Raw genomic sequence first — 14,136 nt, forward strand, 5'->3', positions numbered from 1 at the left:
CGATTGAACTGCGCATGCTCCGTTTTGAAATTTCCCGCCGTGCTTTGCGCGAAATGACGTCGCAACGACGTCATTTTTTTAACTTAGACGTGACTTACGTCCATCCCTATTCACGGACGACTTACGCAAAAAATAAAAAAAATTCAAATTTCAACGCGGGAACGACGGCCATACTTAACATGGCAAGTCTATCTATACGCCCCAAAATAGCAGCTTTAACTATACGCCGGAAAAAGCCGACTAATGACGACGTAAGAGAATGTGACGGCTGCGAGTACGTTTGTTGATCGTCGGAAAAAGCTAATTTGCATACCCGACGCGGAAAACGACTCAAACTCCACCCAGCGGATGCCGAAGTATTGCATCTACGATGCGAAGGCGTACGAAGCCGTATGCCTGTCGGATCGAACCCAGATGCCGTCGTATCTTGGTTTGAGGATTCAAACTAAAGATACGACGCGGGAAATTTGAAAGTACGCCGGCGTATCAGTAGATACGCCAGCGTACTCTCTTTCTGGATCTGGCCCATTAGGTATATTTTCATATCTTCACAGTCCCTCCTGTGTTCTTTGGTATACGATTCTTATACTTCTTCAGGGTCTTTAGGTAGAGCCCCAGTTAATCTTTTTTTAGGATGTAACATCCTTTCCTGTGAGAAAAGCAGACTCTTAGTTGAGTAATATAATTTATTATTTAGCAAAATTAATCAAATCATAATTAAAGTTAAAAAGTATATGCAGATATTTTTAAATATATGCATTATACAAATGTATTATGAATGAATAATAATCAGTAACCATTTTTTTAGGAATACAGATTTAAATAAATATTCATTTTCTTTCGGGAAGTAAAGTTTAAGTATCATTAAACATGTCATATGACTTAATTTAAAAAAATAATGAAAGATTCTTGAATTATAGCAGGGGCAATAATACCAAATAAGCATAATGTGTTTTAAGGCTTCGAATTTGTGAAAGTTATTCCAGTGTTTTTTGTTTTTAAAATTGCATGCAGAGACAAGTAAAAAAAAAAAAAATATATATATATATATATATATATATATATATATATATATATATATATATATATATATATATATATATGTTTTGTCACTGCCTCCTGCTTCACTGTGTCAAATTGTTTTAATGTTTTCTCTAAGATAATAGGCTTACTAACAATCTCTTTGCAACTAACTGTACAATAAAGGGGCAGGCCTTTCTGGCTTAAAAAATATGTTTTATTTAAAAGGGAAGTGATGTTTTATTTTCTGTTACCATTTTTGTTATATTTTTCAATTTTTTTTAACATGTACCATCTTAAAAGCGGTTATTGCATGATTAATTAAACAAAATCATACAACTTTTTTGCAATAAGTTGTAAAAAAATGATATCTATCTATATAGATAGATAGATAGTAAGAGCATGTTCCCTTATTTATATTTATTCTAAAAACAGAATTTACCTAATTTTCAGTTTAAAATGTGCTGTAGAGGTTATGTAGAGGTTATACTGGGACTGCCCCTTTAAAAAAATTGAAATTTTGTTTTTCTTTCCTTATTTTAATTTTCAGCATTGAACGTGGAATTGCTCAGTTTGAGCCATTCACAAATTTTGATTGATTACCCTTTTTTTTTCAATATTGGCCTACTGTTTGCCTTTAAAGCAAGAATTGGAATTACACAAGAACTTTGAAGCAGCAGCTGTGATAAAGGGCTCTTGTCAGTGAATACAAAAAGAAATAGCCCCCAAATGCCTGGTAACTTACTACAGGAATTTCATTTCAGCTGCCTGTCTCCTGGATCTGTTCTCCAGAACGTAAAAGAGGGCAGGAGGAACAGTGACCATCACGAAGAGGTGTAGAAAAAGACTGATGACTGAACTAGGTCATATTTTTTATTAATTTTAAAGGCGCTCTCTATTGGTGACTTAAACATAAAATTGGTGCAATGGACACTTGAAAATATTTCATCATCACTCCTCTACTTCTTCAATCAGATGGTGCCTGACAGAAGATGTATATCAAAACTCCTTTTTCTCCTGCAATTGCAGCACATCAAATAATTCTTCCAGGCTTAGAAAAATGCAGTCAGTGGAGGCAGACAGTTTAGGAAAAAGCGCAGTTAATGTATATATAAGGGTCTCTGTATCAAAGCAAATTTAATTATCCCCGAAATATTTATATCTATATGCATGAAGAAAAACACATAAAATGGTCCTTCCTGGCATACATGTTAGGTGTGTTATTAAATAGCACACACAAATTTACAAATTTTAAAAATAATAATTATGCATTTCTGGAAAAAATTGTTAAGGAACAAATATTTCAGCCAATCAATTTCTGAACTAGAAAAAAACAACACTGATCTAAAACCAAGGAATTGCCAATATGGCATCCGCTATGGCAGATCCAATTTAAATGTTTAAAAAAAAAAATATTGCATGTGAGAAATGTTCAGTTAAACTCCATTTAAGAAATGTGTAAAACATTTTACGGTTAAAAAAAAATTTGCAAAGAAAACGATTTTGAGGTAAACATTTTAAATAGGATAACAAGTTTACGGTTGTGCATTGATACATAGACCCGGTAATATGTAGCACAAATTGTTATGCATTTAAAAAAAGTTTGTGTGGAATTTAATTTATTCTCTCTAGCACACATTTATGGACTTAAAGTAGTATAGATATTGTTGTTTTTTTTTAATTTTTTCTGGAAATTTGGAAAAACTATTATTATTTACATTTTAACAATTTAAACGAGGCATGCGTGTACTCTTTAATGGCATTATCATTGTGCCAAGCAGTTTGCAAATATTTAATAATATTTATTTATTTTATTCACTCAATTTATTTAAATAGTGTATTACATTATTATTTTTTTACTTTTAAACATGTATTGCATCTTGTTCAAAACAAATTTTAACACCATCTTTGTCCAAAAATGGTGAGGAAGGCAGACAATTATTTATACAGTAATTTAGAGTTTCTTGGTGAATCTGACATGTACTGAACATTGACTATTTAACAAATATTCCTTTTAAGACCTAATAAGCCTCTTCTGTGCCCCACGCTAAAAAGAATGTTTCAAGTAGTTCCCAGTCTGATGTAGTTTATATTTTTTCCTGAGGCCTGACTTTGCCTAATTTTATATCTAAACTCCACCAAATGCCATTCCCCTGACCACAAGAGTGCTCTTATTAGCCACACAGGGAGACTACTTGGATAGTGGAATGGCACTTGGTATGGCTTAGCCTTCATTTAGAGTAAATTATTATATGATTTTTGTTATACGTAGGGCTTTAGCATTTAAAACTTTCATTAGCTGCCTCTGGTAAACTTTCTGGCATGAATGTAGGTGGTACCTTTTAAAGGAAAAATCAATTTTCATCCTATCCTGTGTGCTCCTGAAATACAAAACTAAGTGCAGGGATTTTTATAAAAATATATCATGAATCTAATTGGATTTATGACATAAACATCACCTAGGGTGAAATTGATTTATTTTGCAAAGCAATCCCATAAATGTTTCAGGGTATACATCTAACAACTATGCATTAAATGTGACCATTTTTAATGGACGTGTGTGTGTGTGTATATGTGTGTATGTGTGTTCATGTGTTTATTTTGTTATAAACCTGGCACCAGTATTAGTTTGGATTGCATGTTGTTTTCCTATTTTGAATCAAGCTGCAGGTCTTTCTTGCCTCCTTAACTGTGCATTAGATGCACCTTCTCTGTTGCCTAAATGCTCTGGTTGTCTCAGTTGCCTTTTGGGCCGTCCTGACATATCCAAACACAATGTAGTTAGGTAGGACAAATTGCTGGTTTGTTATTTGCACCATGGAACCGGAAATCATCTTACGTTTGATTCATAAGACATTACAGATAGGTAGAAAAAACGTCCTGGTGCTATTATATTACAGTGTCATAATACCTCACGGCCAGACATCAAGTGGTGTTTTTCTGGACAGGCAAAATTGGAAATGCTGTATATAATTTACAAGCTAGCAAAAACAAAACTGAATGCAACAAATACATTCAATTTTGGCAAGCCTCATCTGGCATTTTGCTCTTCTTTATAGCACTATCATTGCAATGTAGGTGTCACACAAAACAAGAACTCCTATACCCGCCTCTCCAGCAGTCTGTGTGTCCTCCGTTTCCCCTCTGGTCGAGTGCTGCAGCCTCTATCAGTCTTGCCGGCATTCAGCGCTTCAGGAATTGGGATGATGTCCTTTGCCATGTGGTCCCTTCCTCTGACATCCTAAGTCACTGTGGAGTCCCCTAGTGACATAGGGGTCAGAGTATCGAACCATGGTGGAGTATAAGAGTTCTTCTTTCATATGACTCTTTCATGTTGATTTTTTGTAACCTTACAGGGTAGCTTTCAAAAAGATAACACGCTGCTAGAGAGGGGGTCAATTCATCGAAAATGCATAAGCATTCCCCAGCACTTAGTCCACAGCACTTAGCCAAAAAGGACCCCAATGAATACCAGTTTATTACTGTTTAAAAAGAGAGGTATCTCTTGCATATGTTTTGGAAGCATATTTTAAAGACCAAAGTGATGCTGAGATCTGCTCTATGGGCGCATTAGGATTACGTAGGAAAGGGTTAGAACTTTTGACAATGTTTGTTATTGTCTATGCTTTCCTGTCTTGGTGACAGCCACACCCCTGTTTCTTGTGTGGGTGTCACAGGGACAGGACGTGAATACAAAGTTCTCTAATGGGGTCATAAACATAACTACTTGACAGACCTGACCTCTTTATTCTTCCCCACTCAAATCTAAAAAAATATAATAACAATGGCTAGAGTTAGGCTTTAAGAGTAAGTGTATCTGGTGGTTACCACAGGTACAGCAATACATGAAAGATCCAGACTCATTCAGATAGTTGTTTCTCCTATCATGTATGTTGACACCTTTCAGTGCACGAAAAATATGCCCATGTAGTCTTTTCGTCTGTATTTATGTGGAATGGTCTCAGATTCATTGTTTGTTCATTTTTTTAATTATTTGCTATTTCAAGGGGCAATACAGCCCATGTAATATAATAATAAATAAAAGGTTAATTTTTACATATTTTTGTTATGATCTTTTAATAATAGTTTTATACTTTTTAATGTGTTAAAATATTAATGTTATGTTTTAAGGCGGTGTTAAACCTTTATGTGTTTGTGTGGCTCGGGTATTTTGATTGATAGAATGTTGTGCCAAGTTTATGGGATAGTAGTTATAAAGATCATCAAATTATTTGTAATTTTTCTGCATTGCCCTGTTTCAGTGGATGGATAGCAGCTTTTTATAAACATTCTTTCATTTTAATGGTCAGGGATAAAATTTGAAAAAAAACATTTTTTTTTTGCTTCAGGCAAATATGAAATATCGCATATGAGTAAGTTATTTATCTCAATTTACATACACATACATTGACTCTTCCTTGTAAAACAACTCAGTAGAAAGTTTTATTTAGACACATGGAGTGTAAAAGCAAACATTCCTTGGTGTGATTTCTTTAACAAAAAATAAATTTCTATGAGACATAGGTATACCCTGTATTTAATGTTTATTTTTGAAAATAAAATGATAAATACATTTTAAAAACAAATATAAAACACCCGTTAAAATAATACTTTAAATACGTAGGATAGTATTTATCAAATGCAGTCATTTTTCCTATTTACAAAAGTACTGTTTTTTTGTAAATAGGAATGTGTGAATGGGGCCTAAAAGTGAAATTGGTGTGCAAGGCCTTGTCATAAAATCATAGAAAGCTTTTATTTTTCTACAACAGAAGTACATATTGGTACATAGAGGAGCTGAAAGTTAGAAAATAAAAAGTTGAGAAATCCTCCAAAAAAGAGAAAATAGGTAAATTTTGAAAATAACAAAAATAATGCTAAATGTTTTCAAAAATCATGACAAAGATATTCAATAGCTCCTTAATAAAAATAAAAGTCAATCAAATTATTCTTATCAATATTGTCATTTCAATGCTTTATATAAAAAAAGAAAAGTTACAAGGTCAAAATACTTCGTAATAAAAAAGCTTTTGTCAGGCATTTTTTCAGGCATTTTTCAACTAAAAGGTGCAGAGTGCTGCTAAAAAAGGGATGGAGGGCTGCTGTTTGAGCAAAAAATGCGCAACAAAACTTTTGAAAAAATGTTTAAAAAAGTTAATGTTGTGCTTTTCAGGTGTTTCTATTGAAGTCAAATGAGACAAAAATGCTTAATTCTGCCTGAAAAGGAGTTAATGCACTTTTTTGAGCCACTGACATTTCGTTAGATGTTAACAAGGACTATTGAAAACAATGGCTTTCTGCTTTTTAAACGTTTTTTGAGCTTCGAGCTACAAGCTACAAAACACAGAAGTGAGCGCCATGTCACTTGTGGCAAAACGCCCATCGCTCAAAAAGTATATGAGCTACTTTTTCTTCATGAGCATTTTTTGCTCAAACAGCAGCTCTCTGCCCCTTTTTTCCAGCAGCACTCCACATCTTAGTTTAAAAAATGCCTGAAAAATGCTTGTCAAAAGCAACAAAAACACACAATTCTGCTCCAAAAAAAAGTTTAAAAACTCTTGAAGAAAAAAAAACACTTGGAAAAAGGTTTAAATATGCAACGCTTAAGTGTGAATGTAGCCTTGAACAGGCTCCCAAATTACCCAGATAGCAAGCAATTGTGCTGCAAGTTTGAAAATTACTTGCTAAGCTACTGCTAGACTTGCCAGGCTTCACAATTTGTTGCACAATTGCAGCAAGTCCGCATTGCATGACTCCAGATCAACTTTCTTTGCAAACATTCTGCAAGTTCTGGATCAGTTATGCTGTGCAATTGTCATCCCACCACAGGGGGCGCTGTGGTTAAATTTTCATGCTGTAGACTTGCAGAACTCTAGCTGTAGACTCACCAATGCAACTTTTCAAGTGTACAGCTTGACAGGAAGATTGTGCAGCAAGTTAACATACTTATAATTCAACACAGACACAAATTTGTGGAAAAGTTATCCTAGCTATCTGGGTAGCAATAACTAGACATGTGCACAGAATTTTTTTTTTGTTTTTTTTTTATTCTGTTTCGTATCGTTCCGTAGGCTCGTTCCCGTTCGTTTTTCGTAAGACGCCCGTTTTCCTGTTCGTTCCCGTTCGTTTTTCGTACGACGCGATTTTTTCGTATTCCGATCGTTTCGTATTTTGGTTACCGTTTTGTTTCGTACATGCGGGATGGTTCGTTATTCTGTTTAATTCATGTTCGTTACTTGTTAGACAATAATTTTCGTGAATTTTCATCATTTTGTACTTTCGTAAATATATCGCGGGATTCGCGGCACTTTCAACACGCGGCTCATCCATATTAACTATTGTTAAGCCCCATACACTTGGTCAGACTTTTTTAACAACAAACATAAAAACGATCGTTTTACCGAACGTTCGTTCGTTTTTAAACTCCATCAGAAAACCATTTTTGGGTTCCAGGTTCAAAAGTCTGGCCAACTGATCTCTCCCTTCAGACGAAAATCCACAGAAAAGTTTATTTGGCTTTACTGCACTTCTGTACTCAGCACAAAAGAGAAGCTGCTTCACTAACTAACTACACTCACTGTCCATTCAAAAAAACGAAAATGACATCTTATAACAAAAGATTTGCATTCTGTATTTTGAAACCAAATTACGAACAGAAAGAAGGAATTCAGAATACAGAATACAAATCTTTTGTTATAGATGTCATATGAACATACAAACAGAAAAAGGAATCAAACAAAATACAGAATGAAAATCTTTTGTTAGATGTCATATGAACATACGACTGAAAATCAAAATACGAACAGAACAAGGATTCAAACAAAATAAAGAATGCAAGTCTTTTGTTATAGATGTCATATTCGTTCTTTTGCCGTTTTAATTTTGTCGTATTTTCGTCGGATCGTTCGTTCGTATTTGCGGTTGTTCGTTATGCGACTCATTCGTAATCCCATTGTTTTCGTATTTTGGTGCTTAAATTTTTTCGTATGTACACATTATTCTGCGGGTACGAAAATGAACATTTTCGTACGAAAATAACATTCGTACGAACGGGAATGCACATATCTAGCAATAACTATACAATACTATGAATAACATGATTCATTTTAAAAGCACAGTATTAGTATTTGATATGATTTTAAAGAATGTCTAAAGGTTTTTTCAGTTTCAGGTAGAATAAGGAGGGAATAGTTTTTACTGCTTTCCAGGGCTCCATTACAGAGATTTGCCCTCACTTGTCTCCGAGCCAATAGTGTTACCAGAAACAAAAGTGAAGTAGTAGATTTAAACCTTTCTCTACTTTACTAAACAAACAAAAAAAGGTTTCTGTGTTGCTGTTGGAAATTTACACTCACTTCCTGTCCGGGAAAGGAAGTGAATGGCATTCTAGTACTGTGTCCACCTGGCCTTACTGACTTATCGTATGCAGTTTACAGCTAAATCTGATTTTGATGTGTCTATTGTAATAGTGTAGATGAGCAGAATCCATATCCAGGATGGGTATGTTTGTATATAAATGCTGCATATTCTATATTTATAACAGAGATGTGTACCGTACCATAAATGAAATGGATCCATAATATAATATTTTTCTCCAGATAGCGCCCAGCCCTTTTTATATTGTATAATGAATTTCCTCCCATTGACACTTTTGAATTCCTGTTTGTAAAATAATAATAAAAAAAAATACTAACCACATTAAAGCGGATGTTCCGCCCCAAAAAAATATTAAAAGCCAGCAGCTACAAATACTGCAGCTGCTGACTTTTAATATTAGGACACTTACCTGTCCTGGAGTCCAGCGGCGTCCGCAGCAGAGCACGAGCGATCGCTCGTCACCCTGCTGCTCCCCCCTCCATCCACGGTGAGGGAACCAGGAAGTGAAGCGCTGCGGCTTCACTGCCCGGTACCCTACGGCGCATGCGCGAGTCGCGCCCGCCGATTGGCTCCTGCTGTGTGCTGGGAGCCGAGTGTTCCCAGCACACAACGAGGGGGGCGACGGGATGTGACAAAATGCCCGTCTTTTGCCCGTGAATGCCGGGCCGGAAGTGGGTGCAAATACCTGTCTTTAGACAGGTATCTGCACCCCCATCCCCCCTGAAAGGTGTCAAATGTGACACCGGAGGGGGGGAGGGTTCCGATCAGCGGGACTTCACTTTAGGGTAGAGAACCGCTTTAAGTTATATATTAGAAATTAACCCTAAAGGTACATTTTGGTGTTGCCATTGTCTCTTTTCATATCTGTCTTTACTCCATTGACTTCTGTAATGTGTATGTACTGTATATAATATATAAAAGCTGAAAATATTAGTTGCTTGGCTGTCATGCTGATCCTCTTCTTCAATGCATAGTGAGACAATGTACCTAGTACAAGTGTGTAGCTGTAAACTCACAAATAATGACTTCTGTACAGTTTTTTGGTCATTAACTCACTTGGTGTTCAGTTAAAGCAGTGGTTCTCAACTCCTGTCCTCAGGACCCACTAACAGGCCAGATTTTAAGTATTACCTTGGGGAGATGCAGACTAGAATACTGCAATCACTGAGCAGCAAATAATATCACCTGTGATGTATTTCAGTTATCTTGCAAACCTGGCCTGCTAGTGGGCCCTGAGGACAGGGTTGATGACCACTGAGTTAAAGGCTTGCATTTACTCCAGAGAACCTGTGTTCACTTTGGACAACCAATCATGAGCGGAACAATTCACGTGTATCTAATGCCAATTTGTTAAAATTCTGGACAAAGAACATATTAGAACAGAAAGTGAGAAGAAATCTCATCAGGAAATCTATGACAGGTGACACCTTAGCGGTTGTCCCAATTGGAAGCTTTGGTAGGCCTAGTGAAAAATAGGTTCTTTTAGTAAAGCAGCCTCAGTAAGAGCTGAAGTTAGAGGATTAGCTTGACAGTCTGATGTCATTGTCTAGTATTTTAATAAAGGGATTGGTAAATGTATCCTAGGGGTTCTCATATGTTTCCTTTAATCTGAACAAATGTCATGTGTTCTATTTTATTGTGTATCTGTAAGCAATTGTCGCTTGCCCATTCTAACCTCTCTAATGCCATCTGCTGGTAATCCCAAGGTACTGCACTTCATACAAAATACACTGCAGAAAACTTGTTAACTGAAAAACTATAATCCCTGTTCACAAATTAGCCACTCTATATGTTTACAAATAGGATATAAAAGTGATGATAAATGTGCTTCAGTAGCTTTACATATCATATGCAACTATTTGCTTTTTAAATGATTTAATGAATTTACAATATATATATATATATATATATATATATATATATATATATATATACGGTATATTACCTTTACATGATATGTGAACAGAGCCTTGGGGTTCATTTGAAAGGAATGCTAATTGTACAACTCAGAAAGTATTGATTCCAGAGGATTAATGTGATAACCTAGCAACTAGCTTTTTTAGAAAAGGTCAGCGATCGCAGCCTCCTTATATTTCTTACAATATCATTTTTTAAAGCACAACTTTGTGCGGAAAAAAATGGTCCCTTGTCCTCGGGGCTGTGCTTGCACTGCAAGGTATAATAGCTCATTTGTCTAGGGGAGACGAGAAATAGGTTTACTTACCTGATCCTCTGTCCCGCGTCAAACGGCACATCTGCATGATTCGGAAGTGGACTATCCCTCATGCTCCTCATGTCTAGAGAAGGCCTTTGTGGCAATTCCTATAGTTCTACCATGAAAGGTTCACTTTAAAGTAGGGCTGTGCAAATTAACTTTTAATTAATCGATTCATCTTTAATTTTTTTGATCGATCAAAATCTTTTTCGATTAAAATTCTTTTCATTGGTACTCGCCTCTCCGCCGGCTTCCTGGCCTTCAGGGAGTTCCCGTCGGAGATCCGGTGACGTCACGGACACCGGCGGGGCTTGCCGTGTCCATCTGAAGGGCTCCTTTGCTGTGCCTTCATATCTGCATAAACAAGTTTACGGTTGTGCATTGATACATAGACCCGGTAATATGTAGCACAAATTGTTATGCATTTAAAAAAAGTTTGTGTGGAATTTAATTTATTCTCTCTAGCACACATTTATGGACTTAAAGTAGTATAGATATTGTTGTTTTTTTTTAATTTTTTCTGGAAATTTGGAAAAACTATTATTATTTACATTTTAACAATTTAAACGAGGCATGCGTGTACTCTTTAATGGCATTATCATTGTGCCAAGCAGTTTGCAAATATTTAATAATATTTATTTATTTTATTCACTCAATTTATTTAAATAGTGTATTACATTATTATTTTTTTACTTTTAAACATGTATTGCATCTTGTTCAAAACAAATTTTAACACCATCTTTGTCCAAAAATGGTGAGGAAGGCAGACAATTATTTATACAGTAATTTAGAGTTTCTTGGTGAATCTGACATGTACTGAACATTGACTATTTAACAAATATTCCTTTTAAGACCTAATAAGCCTCTTCTGTGCCCCACGCTAAAAAGAATGTTTCAAGTAGTTCCCAGTCTGATGTAGTTTATATTTTTTCCTGAGGCCTGACTTTGCCTAATTTTATATCTAAACTCCACCAAATGCCATTCCCCTGACCACAAGAGTGCTCTTATTAGCCACACAGGGAGACTACTTGGATAGTGGAATGGCACTTGGTATGGCTTAGCCTTCATTTAGAGTAAATTATTATATGATTTTTGTTATACGTAGGGCTTTAGCATTTAAAACTTTCATTAGCTGCCTCTGGTAAACTTTCTGGCATGAATGTAGGTGGTACCTTTTAAAGGAAAAATCAATTTTCATCCTATCCTGTGTGCTCCTGAAATACAAAACTAAGTGCAGGGATTTTTATAAAAATATATCATGAATCTAATTGGATTTATGACATAAACATCACCTAGGGTGAAATTGATTTATTTTGCAAAGCAATCCCATAAATGTTTCAGGGTATACATCTAACAACTATGCATTAAATGTGACCATTTTTAATGGACGTGTGTGTGTGTGTATATGTGTGTATGTGTGTTCATGTGTTTATTTTGTTATAAACCTGGCACCAGTATTAGTTTGGATTGCATGTTGTTTTCCTATTTTGAATCAAGCTGCAGGTCTTTCTTGCCTCCTTAACTGTGCATTAGATGCACCTTCTCTGTTGCCTAAATGCTCTGGTTGTCTCAGTTGCCTTTTGGGCCGTCCTGACATATCCAAACACAATGTAGTTAGGTAGGACAAATTGCTGGTTTGTTATTTGCACCATGGAACCGGAAATCATCTTACGTTTGATTCATAAGACATTACAGATAGGTAGAAAAAAACGTCCTGGTGCTATTATATTACAGTGTCATAATACCTCACGGCCAGACATCAAGTGGTGTTTTTCTGGACAGGCAAAATTGGAAATGCTGTATATAATTTACAAGCTAGCAAAAACAAAACTGAATGCAACAAATACATTCAATTTTGGCAAGCCTCATCTGGCATTTTGCTCTTCTTTATAGCACTATCATTGCAATGTAGGTGTCACACAAAACAAGAACTCCTATACCCGCCTCTCCAGCAGTCTGTGTGTCCTCCGTTTCCCCTCTGGTCGAGTGCTGCAGCCTCTATCAGTCTTGCCGGCATTCAGCGCTTCAGGAATTGGGATGATGTCCTTTGCCATGTGGTCCCTTCCTCTGACATCCTAAGTCACTGTGGAGTCCCCTAGTGACATAGGGGTCAGAGTATCGAACCATGGTGGAGTATAAGAGTTCTTCTTTCATATGACTCTTTCATGTTGATTTTTTGTAACCTTACAGGGTAGCTTTCAAAAAGATAACACGCTGCTAGAGAGGGGGTCAATTCATCGAAAATGCATAAGCATTCCCCAGCACTTAGTCCACAGCACTTAGCCAAAAAGGACCCCAATGAATACCAGTTTATTACTGTTTAAAAAGAGAGGTATCTCTTGCATATGTTTTGGAAGCATATTTTAAAGACCAAAGTGATGCTGAGATCTGCTCTATGGGCGCATTAGGATTACGTAGGAAAGGGTTAGAACTTTTGACAATGTTTGTTATTGTCTATGCTTTCCTGTCTTGGTGACAGCCACACCCCTGTTTCTTGTGTGGGTGTCACAGGGACAGGACGTGAATACAAAGTTCTCTAATGGGGTCATAAACATAACTACTTGACAGACCTGACCTCTTTATTCTTCCCCACTCAAATCTAAAAAAATATAATAACAATGGCTAGAGTTAGGCTTTAAGAGTAAGTGTATCTGGTGGTTACCACAGGTACAGCAATACATGAAAGATCCAGACTCATTCAGATAGTTGTTTCTCCTATCATGTATGTTGACACCTTTCAGTGCACGAAAAATATGCCCATGTAGTCTTTTCGTCTGTATTTATGTGGAATGGTCTCAGATTCATTGTTTGTTCATTTTTTTAATTATTTGCTATTTCAAGGGGCAATACAGCCCATGTAATATAATAATAAATAAAAGGTTAATTTTTACATATTTTTGTTATGATCTTTTAATAATAGTTTTATACTTTTTAATGTGTTAAAATATTAATGTTATGTTTTAAGGCGGTGTTAAACCTTTATGTGTTTGTGTGGCTCGGGTATTTTGATTGATAGAATGTTGTGCCAAGTTTATGGGATAGTAGTTATAAAGATCATCAAATTATTTGTAATTTTTCTGCATTGCCCTGTTTCAGTGGATGGATAGCAGCTTTTTATAAACATTCTTTCATTTTAATGGTCAGGGATAAAATTTGAAAAAAAAATTTTTTTTTTGCTTCAGGCAAATATGAAATATCGCATATGAGTAAGTTATTTATCTCAATTTACATACACATACATTGACTCTTCCTTGTAAAACAACTCAGTAGAAAGTTTTATTTAGACACATGGAGTGTAAAAGCAAACATTCCTTGGTGTGATTTCTTTAACAAAAAATAAATTTCTATGAGACATAGGTATACCCTGTATTTAATGTTTATTTTTGAAAATAAAATGATAAATACATTTTAAAAACAAATATAAAACACCCGTTAAAATAATACTTTAAATACGTAGGATAGTATTTATCAAATGCAGTCATTTTTCCTATTTACAAAAGTACTGTTTTTTTGTAAATAGGAAT

General features: G+C 35.5%; 1 protein-coding gene across 3 annotated transcripts in view; it reads left to right on the forward strand.

Annotated features, from left to right (window-relative positions):
• Nucleotides 1-14,136, forward strand: part of BICD1 (BICD cargo adaptor 1) — a 284,444-nt gene that overhangs the window by 249,381 nt on the left and 20,927 nt on the right. The window contains exon 8 of one of the 3 annotated variants that reach the window (XM_040345758.1): nucleotides 1,785-5,078. The exons of the other annotated variants lie outside the window; for them this stretch is intronic. Within the exon in view, the coding sequence (XP_040201692.1) occupies nucleotides 1,785-1,841 (57 nt within the window). The 3' untranslated portion in view covers nucleotides 1,842-5,078. Of the gene's footprint in view, nucleotides 1-1,784; nucleotides 5,079-14,136 lie in introns of those variants that run through there. 3 annotated transcript variants of the gene reach the window in all.

Source organism: Rana temporaria, chromosome 3, assembly GCF_905171775.1.
Source record: "Rana temporaria chromosome 3, aRanTem1.1, whole genome shotgun sequence".
Taxonomy (NCBI): domain Eukaryota; kingdom Metazoa; phylum Chordata; class Amphibia; order Anura; family Ranidae; genus Rana; species Rana temporaria.